Below are 21,140 nucleotides of genomic sequence, written 5' to 3' on the forward strand. Positions count from 1 at the left end.
TAATAGCGTTCTGTGTCCAAAGTGACCCTTGCAAGGACGGGTGAATTGTTATTTTTTTAATCAAGTTTATAAATTTGTTTCCCAAGTTAATGTTTATACCCGACGCTTCGCCGTGTGTAATGTTAAACTCCAGAAGCCACGGTTTCCGAAATGCCACCTTGAAATTGACATAACGTGGAATAAATCCAGAGATCATATCGACGTTTGATTTTATTCGTGCAGAACAGGCTTTTTTTAACGATTTTTTTGGTGTCGGAAATCTACTCCCGAACAGCCTGATGAGCGAGACTGCGGCAATGTCAAGTCTACCGGCTGCTTGACAACAAAGGCCCTCACCGTATTTGCACAAACAGACACATGAAAGGCAATAATGGACGGTAACAAGTTGTTGGCCACGTAACCCTCGACCTGTGGTCGACTACAGTACACAGTCAGACGGGCTTACTGGTTATCATAATACCGGATATTTATCATGAATTATGGCGCGAACGCAGGGACATTAAAGGGGCCCGCGAGACAAGGTTTCTCTCTCCCAAGTTAGTATTTTGAGGGGGGAGGGGAGGGATTTTATTAGATGCATGCTTTTTCTAGTTCTTGCACTATATGCTGCCAGCGTTATCCGTATCACTATCAGGCGGCCATCCGAGAACAGTAAGTTTCACATAAAGGAACTATTTTGTTGGATACATCGTACGTAAAGGCCTATGCATGGAGGTCTATTCCTGGGGTCTGTTCCCCAATACCCCTATGTCAATACCGATGTTCCCTGAAATCCTTAGGATTAGGGTTAAGGATTTCGGGGAACATCGGTATTGGGGAACATAGGTATGCACCCCTATTCCTACCTCCGTGGTATTTTATGCAATACGTGTAATTGGAAACTTTCAAATGGACAAAATATGTTATGAGTGTTTAGGGCAATACTTTGTATTCTCTGAAGGTACACATTTAAAAGCTTAATTCAGCCGCCTTATTGGTGTCTCGTGCTCGTTGCTCTTTGGCTCATTTCGAATTAAACTGAGGTACTTTTCGAGGTTATATTAGTTTGAAGCACCTGCAAATTCCGTGTTTCTTGGTTTGTGAAAGTGTACTGTGAGTCAACGATTCATGAGTACTTGAAGAAGTAAATTATCTTTTTCTTAAATTTCCTTTTCTCTACCCTTTTTTGTGTAACCCTCACCTTTTTAATAAGTGGCCCTGTCCTGTGATTGGCGACGAGAATCATGAAAAAAAAATTAACACTGAAAAATTATTTTCCTGACTAACTCTAGCCAACAGAGGGCGCGGTTCCAGGTTCCAATGGGACTAGTCTGGCGCCTTCGCTTCAGACGTTGTAACGTAACAAAGTTCATTCGTGAGTGTAGGAGCCCTACATTTGCTCATTTTCCGATTCACGTGTGGGAAAAGTTCCTGCATCATGCATGTTCATGTACCAGGCTGATCTTGGCACGAAAGTCGGGCCGGATTTTCGGCTGGCCGGATTTTCGGCTAGGCACTATTTATACGGCGGCGCGACGCCGTGAAGACTACCACTACGGTGGCCCTAAACAGTCATTGCAAATAAACCTTAGGAGAAAACGAATTATAAAGGAAGTTCAACTTCTTTGGTTGATTATAACTGAAACTGTTGTTTATTCGACTCTAAAGTAAATCGTAATGAAAACCGTGGCAATTTATTTTCAGAATTGGGAATGTTAATGTTATAAGTTTTAACGTTACTGAATTAAGGTTCTGCCTTATAGCCGGCCGATGAGAGGGCGCTATATCCGCCAGACTGCCCCTTAAGTAGTGGTGCGTTGCGGGAAGGACCGGGTCCCAGGCATGAGAATCCTGTTTAATCAGGAATTCCTATTTGTTTTTTGCCAAAATGTACCGGGGGTGCCTCATTTCACATTTTTCTTTCCTTTTTTTTCATGAAGATTAATGCTCATACGGCCCGGCCGCGATTTTCTTTTCCCAAACTACATGGTTGTTTAGCGCCCTCTACGATACTTTTATGACACGTACGTACGCAGGTATTATTAAATGTAAAATGATTCTGTACTTTCCTAAATGCCAGAAATTTCCGGGTTAAGGGACATTCAAAGTGTATTCTATTCGCGCCCCGAATAAATCGGTATTGAAACAGGGTCAGCCCAATTAAATTCATCCGACGATTGATAATTAACGTACAAAATAGCCGTTTTACAACGAAAATACGGATATCCCATTTTGAAATGATTTTGTACCATCCTAAATGCTCGAAATGTCCCGTTCCAATTGCATACACGGGTTGAGGGACATCCAAAGTGTATTCTATTCGCGCCCCGAATAAATCGGTATTGAAACAGAGTCAGCCCAATTAAATTAATCAGACCATTGATAATTACAATACAAAAGACCGGTTTTTGCAAAGAAAATACGGATATCCCATTTTGAAATGATTTTGTACCATCCTAAATGTCCGAAATGTCCCGTTCCAATTGCATACACGGGTTGAGGGACATCCAAAGTGTATTCTATTTGCGCCCCGAATAAATCCGTATTGAAACAGAGTCAGCCCAATTAAATTAATCCGACGATTGATAATTAACGTACAAAATAGCCGTTTTACAACGAAAATACGGATATCCCATTTTGAAATGATTTTGTACCATCCTAAATATCCGAAATGTCCCGTTCCAATTGCATACACGGGTTAAGGGATATCCAAAGTGTATTGTATTCGCGCCCCGAATAAATCGATATTGAAACAGAGTCAGCCCAATTAAATTAATCAGACAATTGATAATTACGATACACAAGACCGGTTTTTGCAAAGAAAATACGGATATCCCATTTGAAATGATTTTGTACCATCCTAAATGTCCGAAATGTCCCGTTCCAATTGCATACACGGGTTAAGGGACATCCAAAGTGTTTCTATTCGCGCCCCGAATAAATCCGTATTGAAACAGAGTAAGCCCAATTAAATTAATCAGACAATTGATAATTACGATACAAAAGACCGGTTTTTGCAAAGAAAATACGGATATCCCATTTTGAAATGATTTTGTACCATCCTTAATGTCCGAAATGTCCCGTTCCAATTGCATACACGGGTTGAGGGACATCCAAAGTGTATTCTATTCGCGCCCCGAATAAATCGGTATTGAAACAGAGTCAGCCCAATTAAATTAATCAGACAATTGATAATTACAATACAAAAGACCGGTTTTTGCAAAGAAAATACGGATATCCCATTTTGAAATGATTTTGTACCATCCTAAATGTCCGAAATGTCCCGTTCCAATTGCATACACGGGTTGAGGGACATCCAAAGTGTATTCTATTTGCGCCCCGAATAAATCCGTATTGAAACAGAGTCAGCACAATTAAATTAATCCGACGATAGATAATTAACGTACAAAATAGCCGTTTTACAACGAAAATACGGATATCCCATTTTGAAATGATTTTGTACCATCCTAAATGTCCGAAATGTCCCGTTCCAATTGCATACACGGGTTGAGGGATATCCAAAGTGTATTCTATTCGCGCCCCGAATAAATCGGTATTGAAACAGAGTCAGCCCAATTAAATTAATCAGACAATTGATAATTACGATACAAAAGACCGGTTTTTGCAAAGAAAATACGGATATCCCATTTTGAAATGATTTTGTACCATCCTAAATGTCCGAAATGTCCCGTTCCAATTGCATACACGGGTTAAGGGACATCCAAAGTGTATTCTATTCGCGCCCCGAATAAATCGGTATTGAAACAGAGTCAGCCCAATTAAATTAATCAGACAATTGATAATTACAATACAAAAGACCGGTTTTTGCAAAGAAAATACGGATATCCCATTTTGAAATGATTTTGTACCATCCTAAATGTCCGAAATGTCCCGTTCCAATTGCATACACGGGTTGAGGGACATCCAAAGTGTATTCTATTCGCGCCCCGAATAAATCGGTACTGAAATAGTGTCAGCCCAATTAAATTAATCAGACGATTGTTGATTACCATGCAAAACAACGGTTTTCCCAACAAAATACGGATATCCCATTTTAAAATGATTTTGTACCATCCTAAATGTCCGAAATGTCCCGTTCCAATTGCATACACGGGCTAAGGGACATCCAAAGTGTATTCTATTCGCGCCCCGAATAAATCGGTATTGAAACAGAGTCAGCCCAATTAAATTAATCCGACGATTGATAATTAACGTACAAAATAGCCGTTTTACAACGAAAATACGGATATCCCATTTTGAAATGATTTTGTACCATCCTAAATGTCCGAAATGTCCCGTTCCAATTGCATACACGGGTTAAGGGACATCCAAAGTGTATTCTATTCGCGCCCCGAATAAATCGGTATTGAAACAGAGTCAGCCCAATTAAATTAATCAGACAATTGATAATTACAATACAAAAGACCGGTTTTTGCAAAGAAAATACGGATATCCCATTTTGAAATGATTTTGTACCATCCTAAATGTCCGAAATGTCCCGTTCCAATTGCATACACGGGTTGAGGGACATCCAAAGTGTATTCTGTTTGCGCCCCGAATAAATCCGTATTGAAACAGAGTCAGCACAATTAAATTAATCCGACGATAGATAATTAACGTACAAAATAGCCGTTTTACAACGAAAATACGGATATCCCATTTTGAAATGATTTTGTACCATCCTAAATGTCCGAAATGTCCCGTTCAAATTGCATACACGGGTTGAGGGATATCCAAAGTGTATTCTATTCGCGCCCCGAATAAATCGGTATTGAAACAGAGTCAGCCCAATTAAATTAATCAGACAATTGATAATTACGATACAAAAGACCGGTTTTTGCAAAGAAAATACGGATATCCCATTTTGAAATGATTTTGTACCATCCTAAATGTCCGAAATGTCCCGTTCCAATTGCATACACGGGTTAAGGGACATCCAAAGTGTATTCTATTCGCGCCCCGAATAAATCGGTATTGAAACAGAGTCAGCCCAATTAAATTAATCAGACAATTGATAATTACAATACAAAAGACCGGTTTTTGCAAAGAAAATACGGATATCCCATTTTGAAATGATTTTGTACCATCCTAAATGTCCGAAATGTCCCGTTCCAATTGCATACACGGGTTAAGGGACATCCAAAGTGTATTCTATTCGCGCCCCGAATAAATCGGTATTGAAACAGAGTCAGCCCAATTAAATTAATCAGACAATTGATAATTACCGTACAAAAGACCGGTTTTTGCAAAGAAAATACGGATATCCCATTTTGAAATGATTTTGTACCATCCTAAATGTCCGAAATGTCCCGTTCCAATTGCATACACGGGTTAAGGGACATCCAAAGTGTATTCTATTCGCGCCCCGAATAAATCCGTATTGAAACAGAGTCAGCCCAATTAAATTCATCCGACGATTGATAATTAACGTACAAAATAGCCGTTTTACAACGAAAATACGGATATCCCATTTTGAAATGATTTTGTACCATCCTAAACGTCCGAAATGTCCCGTTCCAATTGCATACACGGGTTGAGGGACATCCAAAGTGTATTCTATTCGCGCCCCGAATAAATCGGTACTGAAATAGTGTCAGCCCAATTAAATTAATCAGACGATTGATGATTACCATGCAAAAGACCGGTTTTCCCAACAAAATACGGACATCCCATTTTAAAATGATTTTGTACCATCCTAAATGTCCGAAATGTCCCGTTCCAATTGCATACACGGGCTAAGGGACATCCAAAGTGTATTCTATTCGCGCCCCGAATAAATCGGTATTGAAACAGAGTCAGCCCAATTAAATTCAACCGACGATTGATAATTAACGTACAAAATAGCCGTTTTACAAAGAAAATACGGATATCCCATTTTGAAATGATTTTGTACCATCCTAAATGTCCGAAATGTCCCGTTCCAATTGCATACACGGGTTAAGGTACATCCAAAGTGTATTCTATTCGCGCCCCGAATAAATCCGTATTGAAAAAGTGACAGCCCAATTAAATTAATCAGACGATTGATGATTACCATGCAAAACAACGGTTTTCCCAACAAAATACGGACATCCCATTTTGAAATGATTTTGTACCATCCTAAATGCTCGAAATGTCCCGTTCCAATTGCATACACGGGTTGAGGGACATCCAAAGTGTATTCTGTTTGCGCCCCGAATAAATCGGTATTGAAACAGAGTCAGCCCAATTAAATTAATCCGACAATTGATAATTAACGTACAAAATAGCCGTTTTACAACGAAAATACGGATATCCCATTTTGAAATGATTTTGTACCATCCTAAATGTCCGAAATGTCCCGTTCCAATTGCATACACGGGTTAAGGGACATCCAAAGTGTATTCTATTCGCGCCCCGAATAAATCGGTATTGAAACAGAGTCAGCCCAATTAAATTAATCAGACAATTGATAATTACAATACAAAAGACCGGTTTTTGCAAAGAAAATACGGATATCCCATTTTGAAATGATTTTGTACCATCCTAAATGTCCGAAATGTCCCGTTCCAATTGCATACACGGGTTGAGGGACATCCAAAGTGTATTCTATTTGCGCCCCGAATAAATCCGTATTGAAACAGAGTCAGCACAATTAAATTAATCCGACGATTGATAATTACCGTACAAAATAGCCGTTTTACAACGAAAATACGGATATCCCATTTTGAAATGATTTTGTACCATCCTAAATGCTCGAAATGTCCCGTTCCAATTGCATACACGGGTTGAGGGACATCCAAAGTGTATTCTGTTTGCGCCCCGAATAAATCGGTATTGAAACAGAGTCAGCCCAATTAAATTAATCCGACAATTGATAATTAACGTACAAAATAGCCGTTTTACAACGAAAATACGGATATCCCATTTTGAAGTGATTTTGTACCATCCTAAATGTCCGAAATGTCCCGTTCCAATTGCATACACGGGTTGAGGGACATCCAAAGTGTATTCTGTTCGCGCCCCGAATGAATCGGTATTGAAACAGAGTCAGCCCAATTAAATTAATCCGACGATTGGTAATTACGAAACAAAACAGCCGTTTTTCAAAGAAAATACGGATCTCCCATTTTGAAATGATTTTGTACCATCCTAAATGTCCAAAATGTCCCGTTCCAATTGCATACACGGGTTAAGGGACTCTCAAAGTGTATTCTATTCGCGCCCCGAATAAATCGGGATAGAAATAGTGTCAGCCCAATTAAATTAATCCGACAATTGATAATTAACGTACAAAATAGCTGTTTTACAACGAAAATACGGATATCCCATTTTGAAGTGATTTTGTACCATCCTAAATGTCCGAAATGTCCCGTTCCAATTGCATACACGGGTTGAGGGACATCCAAAGTGTATTCTATTCGTGCCCCAAATAAATCCGTATTGAAATAGTGACAGCCCAATTAAATTAATCAGACGATTGATGATTACCATGCAAAACAACGGCTTTCCCAACAAAATAAGGACATCCCATTTTGAAATGATTTTGTACCATCCTAAATGCTCGAAATGTCCCGTTCCAATTGCATACACGGGTTGAGGGACATCCAAAGTGTATTCTGTTTGCGCCCCGAATAAATCGGTATTGAAACAGAGTCAGCCCAATTAAATTAATCCGACAATTGATAATTAACGTACAAAATAGCCGTTTTACAACGAAAATACGGATATCCCATTTTGAAGTGATTTTGTACCATCCTAAATGTCCGAAATGTCCCGTTCCAATTGCATACACGGGTTGAGGGACATCCAAAGTGTATTCTGTTCGCGCCCCGAATGAATCGGTATTGAAACAGAGTCAGCCCAATTAAATTAATCCGACGATTGGTAATTACGAAACAAAACAGCCATTTTTCAAAGAAAATACGGATCTCCCATTTTGAAATGATTTTGTACCATCCTAAATGTCCAAAATGTCCCGTTCCAATTGCATACACGGGTTAAGGGACTCTCAAAGTGTATTCTATTCGCGCCCCGAATAAATCGGGATTGAAATAGTGTCAGCCCAATTAAATTAATCCGACAATTGATAATTAACGTACAAAATAGCTGTTTTACAACGAAAATACGGATATCCCATTTTGAAGTGATTTTGTACCATCCTAAATGTCCGAAATGTCCCGTTCCAATTGCATACACGGGTTGAGGGACATCCAAAGTGTATTCTATTCGTGCCCCAAATAAATCGGTATTGAAACAGAGTCAGCCCAATTAAATTAATCAGACAATTGATAATTACGATACAAAAGACCGGTTTTTGCAAAGAAAATACGGATATCCCATTTTGAAATGATTTTGTACCATCCTAAATGTCCAAAATGTCCCGTTCCAATTACATACACGGGTTAAGGTACATCCAAAGTGTATTCTATTCGCGCCCCGAATAAATCGGTATTGAAACAGAGTCAGCCCAATTAAATTAATCCGACGATTGATAATTAACGTACAAAATAGCCGTTTTACAAAGAAAATACGGATATCCCATTTTAAAATGATTTTGCCTACAAAGGGATAATCGAATAAATCGGTATTGAAACAGTGTCAGCCCAATTAAATTAACCCGACAATTGATATAAATTAACATATAAAACACCGGTTTTCCAAAGAAAATACGGATATCCCATTTTAAAATGATTTGCCTTCAAAGGGATAATCGAAAAATATTTCATATAAAGCGCCCCGAGAAAATCTGTTGATTGAAAAACCCAGCCCAATTTTTTTCGAATGCAGTTGGAGGAATTGGGCAGCCTTGTATAAGGACACACTGCAGACCTCACACCGGGAAACACTGTTCTATCAATCAACATGCAGATAAGATAATTGACCTCACAAATAAGTCCCCAGCGGCCAGCCTGGCCACTGCCTGCCAGCCACATGGTCGTAAAATTAATGGTCCCCATGTGGATGGCCTGCTCGAGCTGAGGCGTATGTATCAGCCCATAGATCAGCCACCAGCCAATCCAAATACAAGTAGTCTGGTTTCGCTATATGGTATGGAGCGATTGTGTGCTGAAATATAGGTGGACAGTTTGTTTTTTGGGAACACAATACATACGGAGTATTAGGCTGCGTCCGAATCAGCTGTCTAGAGCTAGGTCTACGTCTGCGTCCATTGAAAATACGCGGGGACGCGCTGACAATAGACGTAGCCGTAGCTCTGGAAGCCCGTTTCGGACACGGCCTTAGTTTTTCCTTCCTATGGTATACCACACTAATCCACAAACTGTCCCTGATTATGTTTTAATAAATCATGCTGAACAAGGCAAGGGCAAATTCACCAAAATGTTCCCTACTGTTCAGACATATTTCAGCACGATAATTTTATCTGCACGCTCATCAAAGTGTCAGGTTTATTTTGGAGTGAGGAATGGCATTCATAATTATATTACAAGATAAGCGCCGGGGGGGGGGGGGGTGATTTTATCTATACTCATCAAAGTGTCGGGTTTATTTGGTATGGTGTGATGAATGCCATTTCACATACAAGATAATGAAAAGCGTATACATGTATGTTTCTGTAATGTAAGTGATTTTAGTTTCCATATTGAGCAACATGCAATTTTTAAAGTTGACATATTATTGTAATACGAAATCTAATTTACACCGCTATTGGTATTTACCCACATGAGTGAATTTGTCCATGTCCATGATTTGACCACACTGTAATGAAGTCAAACCCTATTTCTATCGACTATGTGCAACCTCTTCAACTATAGTCGTGTTCCCTAACGTGGCGCACTTCGAAGCTTACCCAACTTTCCTCGTGTAGTGTTGCCAAACCTCTTTGTTGACAAACCTCAAATTCATGCAGTAAAATACTAGTACTTTGACCTTATTAATGCTTGCTATTTAACCTCTTCAAACTATTTCGATTTCATAAAATTTAATCCGAAATTTAAAAACGGTGGCGTCCGGAAATTGGGCACAAATTCGCGGAGTGTTCCCTAACGTGGCGCACTTAAATAAATCTCGGAAAATTCCAAATTAACATTTAAGAATTTCTGTTAACTTGATAAATTCTGATAAATCATTATTATCTCTACTTACACACCCAGCCAGATGTTCGTCAGAAAATTATTTTCTTATTTTTCGGGGCATTTTCAAAGTGTTCACTTTGCACTTGAAAATAAAATCGGAAAATCACGCCAAAATAATTTTTTCTTCTAACTTTGTAACGGGTGAATAAAATCACGATTTATGAACGGGAGTGTTTAGAACTTGATGCAATGTCACTTTCTGTGAATTTTCAGTTAAAACTTGCTCTAGCTAGGCGCTACAGGCGAAAAATCAAAGTGCGCCACGTTGGGGGCCGCGCCACGTTAGGGTACATCAACAATATTAACAGTGCAGGGGATGCATTTTGTTGTTCTGATAAACAAGATGGGAAATTGGACTAGGGTATATAATTATATTTCGACTGACTTCTGATGCAGCTTATAAAAAATCAAATGGTTGAGGCCGATTGATGAATGACGGAACTTTCACGTTAATCATTACATTTGGTATCTTTCATTTACTATCCGCTCCGTGCACAAGTAGTACCCATTAACGGCCAGAAAAGGAGAGTTTGGGGTGATCTAGACTGGTTCCTGATCCATCCACTGCGTATTTCGAATGTCTCCAAAGTTGTTGGAGGCGGAGATTAGTCTCAGAGACCCTTGCAAGTTGAATTCGAATGTATTCGCGCGCCGACGACGCCTGACACTCTTGCGAAGACACGGTTGTTATAGCTTTTGCACACTCAGGAAGTCGTGCGTACTTTGCGCCCGAACCAGTACAGTACAGTACGCGCACGCTGTGTCCCCCGTCCACGGAGCTATCAAAAGAGGTAAAAACGTGCCCTCTTTTGGTCGCGCACGGAGCCCATACTGGTGCTTCTTTGATTAATAAATTCAAGGTCATCCAACCCTTACATATTTTAAAAACAATGGATAGCAAAAACGGTAAAAGTAAAAGGGTGACAGAAAGAGGAATTTTTTGTCATTAACAAATTCATTCCAATGAAATCTAAAGCCGGAAATCCGTATTTCTGATGAAAAAATGTTTGTTTTGCCCGAATTTTAACCTCGGTATGAAATTAATTGGGCTCGGAGACTGTTTCAATACCAATTTATTCGGGCGCTTAAAAAATAAATTTTGAAAGTCATTTTACCCTCCTATCCATTCAGATCTGAATTCTTTTGTAATTAACGATTGAACAAAATCGTTTGAAAATACGGCTTTCCGTTTCAATCAATGTCAATGGATGGCAAAAAGCCTGATCTCCGTCTTATAATTAAATTGATTGGGCGGTGCTTTTTAACGAACAGATTTTCTCAGTGCGCTTATAAAATCTTTGTTGATCATCTCTTGGAAGGATTGTTAAAAAAAAAATAGAATTTCTGTCATTAACGATGGAACAAATTCATTCCAAAGCCGGAAATCGGTATTTCTGATGAAAAATGGTGCTGTTGTTTTTTGTCTGAATTTTGGCCTAGGTATAAAATTAATTGGGCTGAAACTAAGTCATCAGCAATTAATTCGGGGCGCTTAATAGACTTTGGAAGTCACTTTACCGATGTATCGAATTAGATCTGGAAATTTATGACATTTACGATAGAACAAAATCGTTTGAATAAACGGTTTCCGTCTTACTTTTATCCCAATGGTGGGCTGCGTCCGCCTTATATTGATCACGGGGACACAGGGCTCAACGGTCGGCCGGCGCACAGCGGTCCGCGCCTGCTAGCACCGGACGGGCTGTGACTGTGACAATTGGCCGCCGTACTCGGTAAAAAATCCGTATTTTCGTTGTAAAACGGCTGTTTTGTACGTTAATTATCAATCGTTGGATTAATTTAATTGGGCTGACTCTGTTTCAATACCGATTTATTCGGGGCGCGAATAGAATACACTTCGAGAGTCCCTGAACCCTTGTATGCAATTGGAACGGGACATTTCGGACATTTAGGATGGTACAAAATCATTTCCAAATGGGATATCCGTATTTTCTTTGCTAAAACCGGTCTTTTGTATCGTAATGATCAATCGTCGGATTAATTTAATTGGGCTGGCTCTGTTTCCATACCGATTTATTCGGGGCGCGAATAGAATACACTTTGAGAGTCCCTACACCCGTGTATGCAAGTGGAACGGGACATTTCGGACATTTAGGATGGTACAAAATCATTTCAAAATGGGATATCCGTATTTTCGTTGGAAAACGGCTGTTTTGTACGTAATAATTATCAATCGTTGGATTAATTTAATTGGGCTGACTCTGTTTCAATGCCGATTTATTCGGGGCGCGAATAGAATACACTTTGAGAGTCCCTTAACCCGTGTATGCAAGTGGAACGGGACATTTCGGACATTTAGGATGGTACAAAATCATTTCAAAATGGGATATCCGTTTTTTCTTTGCAAAAACCGGTCTTTTGTATCGTAATGATCAATCGTCGGATTAATTGAATTGGGCTGACTCTGTTTCAATACCGATTTATTCGGGGCGCGAATAGAATACACTTTGAGAGTCCCTGAACCCGTGTATGCAATTGGATCGGGACATTTCGGACATTTAGGATGGTACAAAATCATTTCAAAATGGGATATCCGTATTTTCGTTGTAAAACGGCTGTTTTGTACGTTAATTATCAATCGTTGGATTAATTTAATTGGGCTGACTCTGTTTCAATACCGACTTATTCGGGGCGCGAATAGAATACACTTCGAGAGTCCCTGAACCCGTGTATGCAATTGGATCGGGACATTTCGGACATTTAGGATGGTACAAAATCATTTCCAAATGGGATATCCGTATTTTCTTTGCTAAAACCGGTCTTTTGTATCGTAATGATCAATCGTCGGATTAATTTAATTGGGCTGGCTCTGTTTCCATACCGATTTATTCGGGGCGCGAATAGAATACACTTTGAGAGTCCCTGAACCCGTGTATGCAAGTGGAACGGGACATTTCGGACATTTAGGATGGTACAAAATCATTTCAAAATGGGATATCCGTATTTTCGTTGGAAAACGGCTGTTTTGTACGTAATAATTATCAATCGTTGGATTAATTTAATTGGGCTGACTCTGTTTCAATGCCGATTTATTCGGGGCGCGAATAGAATACACTTTGAGAGTCCCTTAACCCGTGTATGCAAGTGGAACGGGACATTTCGGACATTTAGGATGGTACAAAATCATTTCAAAATGGGATATCCGTTTTTTCTTTGCAAAAACCGGTCTTTTGTATCGTAATGATCAATCGTCGGATTAATTTAATTGGGCTGACTCTGTTTCAATACCGATTTATTCGGGGCGCGAATAGAATACACTTTGAGAGTCCCTGAACCCGTGTATGCAATTGGATCGGGACATTTCGGACATTTAGGATGGTACAAAATCATTTCAAAATGGGATATCCGTATTTTCGTTGTAAAACGGCTGTTTTGTACGTTAATTATCAATCGTTGGATTAATTTAATTGGGCTGACTCTGTTTCAATACCGACTTATTCGGGGCGCGAATAGAATACACTTCGAGAGTCCCTGAACCCGTGTATGCAATTGGATCGGGACATTTCGGACATTTAGGATGGTACAAAATCATTTCCAAATGGGATATCCGTATTTTCTTTGCAAAAACCGGTCTTTTGTATCGTAATGATCAATCGTCGGATTAATTTAATTGGGCTGACTCTGTTTCCATACCGATTTATTCGGGGCGCGAATAGAATACACTTTGAGAGTCCCTGAACCCGTGTATGCAAGTGGAACGGGACATTTCGGACATTTAGGATGGTACAAAATCATTTCAAAATGGGATATCCGTATTTTCGTTGGAAAACGGCTGTTTTGTACGTAATAATTATCAATCGTTGGATTAATTGAATTGGGCTGACTCTGTTTCAATACCGATTTATTCGGGGCGCGAATAGAATACACTTTGAGAGTCCCTGAACCCATGTATGCAATTGGATCGGGACATTTCGGACATTTAGGATGGTACAAAATCATTTCAAAATGGGATATCCGTATTTTCGTTGTAAAACGGCTGTTTTGTACGTTAATTATCAATCGTTGGATTAATTGAATTGGGCTGACTCTGTTTCAATACCGATTTATTCGGGGCGCGAATAGAATACACTTCGAGAGTCCCTGAACCCGTGTATGCAATTGGATCGGGACATTTCGGACATTCAGGATGGTACAAAATCATTTCCAAATGGGATATCCGTATTTTCTTTGCAAAAACCGGTCTTTTGTATCGTAATGATCAATCGTCGGATTAATTGAATTGGGCTGACTCTGTTTCAATACCGATTTATTCGGGGCGCGAATAGAATACACTTCGAGAGTCCCTACACCCGGGTATGCAATTGGATCGGAACATTTCGGACATTTAGGATGGTACAAAATCATTTCCAAATGGGATATCCGTATTTTCGTTGGAAAACGGCTGTTTTGTGCGTAATAATTATCAATCGTTGGATTAATTGAATTGGGCTGACTCTGTTTCAATACCGATTTATTCGGGGCGCGAATAGAATACACTTTGAGAGTCCCTGAACCCTTGTATGCAATTGGAACTGGACATTTCGGACATTTAGGATGGTACAAAATCATTTCAAAATGGGATATCCGTATTTTCTTTGCAAAAACCGGTCTTTTGTATCGTAATGATCAATCGTCGGATTATTTTAATTGGGCTGACTCTGTTTCAATACCGATTTATTCGGGGCGCCAAAAGAATACACTTTGGATGTCCTCCAACCCGTGTATGCAATTGGAACGGGACATTTCGGACATTTAGGATGGTACAAAATCATGTCAAAATGGGATATCCGTATTTTCTTTACCTGCTTACGTACGTGTCATAAAAGTATCGTAGAGGGCGCTAAACAACCCTGTAGTTTGGGAAAAGAAAATTGCGGCCGGGCCGTTTGAGCATTAATTTTTATGAAAAAAAGAAAGAAAAATGTGAAATGAGGCATCCCCTGGACATTTTGGCAAAAAACAAAAAGGAATTCCTGTTTAAACAGGATTCTCATGCCTGAGACCCGGTCTTTCCCGCAACGCACCACTACTTGAGTGGCAGTCTGGCGGATATAGCGCCCTCTCATCGGCTATAAGGCAGAACCTTTATTCAGTAACTTTAAAATTTATAACATTAACATTCCCAATTCTGAAAATAAATTGCCACAGTTTTCATTACGATTTGCTTTAGAGTCGAATAAACAACAGTTTCAGTTATTTAAGGTAATTCACCGTGATAAGAAGTTGAACTTCCTTTATAATTCGTTTTCTCCTAAGGTTTATTTGCAATGGCTGTTTAGGGCCACCGTAGTGGTAATCTTCACGGCGGCGCGCCGCCGTAAAAATAGTGCCTACCCGAAAATCCGGCCAGCCGAAAATCCGGCCCAATTTTCGTGCCAAGATCAGCCTGGTGTTCATGTTTGGGCATAAATCATTGTTTTAAAATACTCATGAAATGTCGGACAAATCTAGCCACGATGTCTTTACTTCTCCGAGGGAATTTTGCCCTCAGTGCGGTTCTGTTCTACCCTTTCCTCATCTGGGAACATTGCTCATGAAGTGCAGTTTGTGCCCGTATGAAGTGGACTCGAGAAGTGAGTCATGCGCGTCACGTCTGCCGAATCGAATGTACGGTCGGTCGGCAGCCGTGACGCAATGATGATGTCACGCCCCAACTATCGCATTGGTCCCAACTATAGTTGGGCCTGTCCCAACTATAGTTGGGCCTGTCCCAACTGTAGTTCCACAGTTGGGCTGGCCCAACTATAGTTGGGCCTGTCCCAACTGTAAGTTCCACTGTTGGGCTGGCCCATCTATAGTTTGGCCACTCCGATCTTTTTATTTTGCGGTGTCCCAACTATAGTTTACATTGATGTACAACTATAAAACGTTCCCTACAGCTCTGATACATGTCTGACTTTACTGGGGACCACTGAAATTAGTTATTGATGGGGCGAATCTATAGTTGGGCCACCCCAATCTTTTTATTTTGCGGTCCCAACTATAGTGTAAATTGTTGTACGATTATAAAACATTCCCTACAACTCTAATACACATCTGACTTTACTTGGGACCAATGAAATTATCTATGGGTGGGGACCATCTGTAGTTGGGCCACCGCAATATTTTTATTTGGCGGTCCCAACTATAGTTTACATTGATGTACGACGACTATAAAACATTCCCTACAGCTCTGTTACATACTGACCGACTTTACTTGGGACCTTTGACATTAGCTATGGGTGGGTCCCATCTATAGTTGGCCGGCCATGGCAATCTTTGAATTTTGCAAAATGTTGCTGGACAATCAACCCAGCAGCTGGACAACTCATCCAACTAGGCAGTACCACGTGACCGGCCAGCCTTGCGGCATGCATGCACGACGAATACACGGTGCCAGCGCCGCGGAACATTTAATCCAACAAGATCTATCAAGCATGAAGCATCCGGCGCAACTCCAGTCCTAACTATAGTTGGGCCGACCCAACTGCCGCACTATAGTTGGGACAGTCCCAACTATAGTTGGGACCGATGCGATAGTTGGGGCGTGACAATGATATTCGTGTTAGAACCCCGTTCCACAACACAAGAGAACGAAAAGACACTTTTTATTAGGGGCACCATTTCAGAATACCCCGCCACTCGATCTATCCACCTCGTAGCCGGCTACGACGGTCACGGTTGGTTGACCTCAATAAACAACATAATCTCAGCGCTTCTTTTTCTTGTAAAGTTGTATGCGTCATGCTCCATTTGGGGTAACATATGGGACGGCGTTAACTGACCGTTGTATCGTGTAGTCTACATACACGTCGACACGAAACTGAGCATGCGCAAAAGAGCCTTCGATGCTAAATCTGGTTTCCTGCTATAATGCATGCTCTTAATATATATGGCGGGAACACAGTCTAAATAATAAGTACCAGGGACGCAGTCCGCATCACAATGTACTTTCTTTCCATTGGTTACCAGTGTCTTTATTATCCGTCGCGCGGCATGAATCATCGCACACACGTGTCATTCTGTCTTCATCATGCTTCTCTCGTAGATTTGTATCTCATCTTCTGGGTTTTTTCAAAGTAATTTCATTCTTAGATTATCAATTATTTTGATTAGGCTACTCCTTCCTTTCCTTACGATGCCATGTCTAAGAAGAAGAAATTAGATGTCATTGATTTCTTGACAGACTTACACCATAAGGACAGTGTCATTTCAACGTATTTAACGGCCAGGAATCCCCTGCTGAGTAACGTGGCAAACTTCGCCAAGTCGAAAACGCTGTCTGTCTCTGACAAACTTTCTCTATTGGTTGCGAAATTTTCATTTGAAGAAGTGCAAAGGGTGAGAGATTGCGTTGTAGAAAGTAGACTGGAAGACCCAGTGCTATTGTCGGAGGGCCTGTCTGCCGATCTCGATTTGTGTTCAGCACTACTGAATATTTTGCGTCCCATCCCAGCTCAACAAGATAGTTCGAGGCCTACCTCCAGCAGCTCTTGTTCAACCTCCAGTCCCTCTTCGACCAACGTATCCAACTCCAATTCTGACAACATTTCGACACTTTTCGCTCCACCTGTATTGTACTGTATTAATTGCGACAAGCACCTAACAAGACACCATCTTATCACAAGAGTGAAGTTCTTTACGTTAGGTGGCTTACAGTGGGCGAAAAAAGTAACTCTGAGGTGCCGTTCGTGCAAGATTGTTTACAACTGGAACGAGTACGGCAGCGACTCAACTTATTGGCAGCTTTACGAAGGGGAACGACGGCCAGCCATTGAGGCTAATGATTCTGTATTCTTCAGTAGGGAGCCTAAAAGAAAAAAACAAACAAACAAACTGCGCAGCACAGACTGTTTAATTTTTTGGCTGACTACTTCCTTTCCTCATTCCTAAATTTCTGCAGCTGCTCTACATGGCATTGTCTACTATTCCCATCTGAAGCTCAACACACGCAAGAAGGCTAAAGGTCATACAGAGGTCACCATTGAGAAAGACCTTGGACCATTGGTGAGTACTAGCTGTGGAATAAGCCATTTGCGAGTTAAATTTTAATACAATCTGGAACGCTGACTTAATCCAATGCTTTGTACATTGCAACTTTGCATTCTCCCTACCAAAGAGACTGTTACTATATCAAGTGATTCGGGGCAAGCCTTATGCTAGCAACCCCCAGCTCCGGCATGGTCTGGTGTTTTTGTGCCATTCTCACCCATTGTGAACAGTGTATTCGTGCTGAGCGTCTCTTACGTAACTATGCAAGAGCTTGCCCCGAATCATGTGATTAGCAACAGTGTCTTTGGTCTGGAGAATTTAAAGTTAAAATGTGCCAAGCATTCTGAGCAAGTCAGTGTACCAGATGTTTTTCGAATATAAATCCCAAAAGGTATAGGTTACTCGCAAATGGCTTATTAGGGCTGGGTCCAAATTTCATGGCTGTGGCTAGTTGTGGTAACACTGTTGTCTGTGGGAAGTGGCTGCAGCGGCTTCCATAGGAGCACGTGTAGTTTTAAGCCGTAGCCTAGTAATTAAGCTGTGGACTTATTCAGGGTTCAAGGGTGAATTGTGGAATTGTATGTTGGTTTTTGCATGTACGTTTTAGTTCCTCAAGTAAGTTCCTTGAACCTTCCTTACTGAACATGTCTTCACGCATCAGTCATGGTTCATGTCTCAAAAAACCTCATCTCATTTCATCTCAAGTCAAGTAAAGAACTTTCAACTTGAACTTTGACGTAGGCATTCCTTTACCATTGTTGATACCCTGTTTACTTATGACCTTCATTACAATTTGATTTGCGATTGACTTTTGATGATAACTTTGATTCACTTGACTGTGAACGTACTTTGGATAATTCCGTGTGATATATCTCCACATTGAGTAATCAGTGGTCAATAATATAAAAAATACCTGTTCTCAAAGTTTTAACTTAATTGCTAATAATGGGTAAATACAACATGTTACTTCTAGTGCAACAGCGCAAAGTCTGCCGAGAGAGATTGCCACATTCCAACTCATTATTATCAAATATTTGCAGATTGATAGGGCGTGCGCAAAGTGCGGACACGATGGTCTCCATTTCCACACCCGACAGACGAGATCAGCTGATGAGGGACAGACAGTCTTCTATTTCTGCCCGTCCTGCAAGTAAGTCTTTGCACAGTCAGGAACTACAGACTGGTTTTCTAGTACAGCAATTCAGACTGAAGTCATAGTTTCTGTTATCCTACGTTATCATAAATGCATATGGGATCATTGGCATTTATCCTAGAAGTAAACTACCACATTGTCATCAATATTACTTGGATTAAAGATCGTACTGGGTACTAAACACCTTGTGAAATTATTCCTTCCGGCTTGCATTTAGAAGAATACAAGAAACGTAGGTGGTTTCCAACGATTGGTCACAAAATTGATTTTTTTTGGAAATAAGGAGTGCTGTTGACAAAATCATGTTTTGTGACCAAAAGGTTGTGCATGCTTTTTCACTGTTTTCTCAAAAAGTGAATATACTCTGAACTGAAACCTAATTAAAAAAACACCTGAAACTGGTTAGGTTTTGAACATTCTTCTTTGGATTTTGAATGGTGTTATTATTGGAAACGAACAAAATACATGAACAGATTTGGGGGGTTGTATTTTATAGCAGATACTGTTTCACTGACATGTTTCAAGTTTTGAGTTCGTTTAAAGTTTCGGGGGAAAACCAAGATCCTTGAAAATATGCAAGGAAGTTTGGAGGATTTGAATACTGAAGTCTAATATGCTTAATTTACCCCCTTACAGACATCAAGAGATTGAGTACTCATGAGATGCTCTGCAAACATCTTCTCAGGGAGGAGTTGTCTTAAGCCATCAGTGGAGGACTGAGCTCTCTTTTGACCCAGGAGGATTTCAGTCGACTGTTGCCATACTGACTTATGTTTATGGGACGCTGCCGTAAACCAGCTGCCAGTGAGCGGTATTGTCGTTTCTAATAGGAGGAGAAATTTGTAAATAGTATGGAAGAAAAACAGAGTTGGGCCATGTGACCCATTTGCATGCTTTATCCACGAGGAGTCTCGATGGAGAACAATGGTCAAATTCATGCTGCTGAAGTCGCATCAGTCAGAAAACTTCGCTCGGAGGTCAACCCGGCCTGGCACAACCATGGGTACCGGTCCACGCGCTGATCAGAATGCCCATGTGAACTCAGTGTTCCCTGACCCTACGCATATTGAAATCCAACTTTAATAAACGGCATAACTCTCCTTGGGGAAAGGGGTGGAGGGAGGGGGTTGGGGGGGAGAGGGGAGTTTGGGGAAGGGGAGTTGGGCGGGACATCATGTGACGATTGGAGGAGCTATTCAAAGCAGATGATAATTGGACATCTTCAGACAGTGGGTGGCGCTCTTTGTTGCAGCTAGTGAACAAAGTTGTGAAACACCTTATTTTTGTTATTTTGCAAGGGGGAGGGCACCCTGTACCCCTCCCCCAAATATCCCACTGCCAACAGAAATTTGATTTACTCAAGCCATGCAGTAGATTTTGATATGTGTTTTTAAGCAATGAGCATGCTCAAGTCGAAGTATATCATTAAAAAGTTATGTCGGTTTATTTATCCTAAATTTGTTTTCATCCCGATTTGTTTTTGTTTTGTGAAGATGTGCTGCAGAGGTTGAACAGCAGTGCGAAAAAACAAAATTTATGTTTTTGCACATTGATATTTGCAATTTAAGTAATTCGGGAAAGGAATCGTAACCTGCCATCAAGAAATTGGGGTATCTGATTGCGTATACTTTCGTTCATATCTGCCAAGTGTCAATCACTAACCAAAGTATTCAAATAATAAACATGAAAAAAAGGGGGAAAATGCGTTGTTTGCGAGAAGCTCTTTGTAAAATTTTAATACAACTACAAGATGGGCAACATTTACTATTTCATGGTGCCTTCAACAGTGAAAGATATTTTTTAAGATCCACTCGCGAAAAAAATCTGACAAAAAAGCTGGTACAGCTATGCGCGCCTTGGCCGAAATTGCTTGGCCCCAGCCTTGCAGAATCCCCCCCCCTTCCCTCACCGGCACCACGCCCACTCCCCCAACCGACAATAAAATGTTCTGAAACAGCGCCCTCGTGTGTCTTGGTTGGGTA

The 21,140-nt window shown here is 40.5% G+C and overlaps 1 protein-coding gene across 1 annotated transcript; it reads left to right on the plus strand.

Moving 5' to 3' along the window:
* The first annotated feature begins 1,331 nt into the window (after positions 1-1,331).
* Positions 1,332-20,269, plus strand: LOC119734248 (DNA-directed RNA polymerase I subunit RPA12-like). The gene is made up of 5 exons (XM_038207623.1): positions 1,332-1,415; positions 15,425-15,607; positions 17,917-18,020; positions 19,046-19,155; positions 19,795-20,269. The coding sequence occupies exons 2-5, from the start codon at positions 15,469-15,471 to the stop codon at positions 19,817-19,819; spliced, it is 378 nt and encodes a 125-aa protein (XP_038063551.1). The 5' UTR covers positions 1,332-1,415; positions 15,425-15,468; the 3' UTR covers positions 19,820-20,269.
* The last annotated feature ends 871 nt before the right edge of the window (positions 20,270-21,140 follow it).

Source organism: Patiria miniata, unplaced genomic scaffold, assembly GCF_015706575.1.
Source record: "Patiria miniata isolate m_02_andy unplaced genomic scaffold, ASM1570657v1 HiC_scaffold_27, whole genome shotgun sequence".
NCBI lineage: Eukaryota > Metazoa > Echinodermata > Asteroidea > Valvatida > Asterinidae > Patiria > Patiria miniata.

What these genes read in the sequence shown, in the direction of transcription:
- LOC119734248 (XM_038207623.1), top strand. Translation starts at nt 15,469, where the DNA reads ATGTCGGACAAATCTAGCCACGATGTCTTTACTTCTCCGAGGGAATTT. An exon ending in GTATGAAGTGGACTCGAGAA is followed by an intron (nt 15,608 to 17,916) that starts GTGAGTCATGCG and finishes AAATTTCTGCAG; the next exon opens with CTGCTCTACATGGCATTGTC. An exon ending in TATTTCTGCCCGTCCTGCAA is followed by an intron (nt 19,156 to 19,794) that starts GTAAGTCTTTGC and finishes ACCCCCTTACAG; the next exon opens with ACATCAAGAGATTGAGTACT.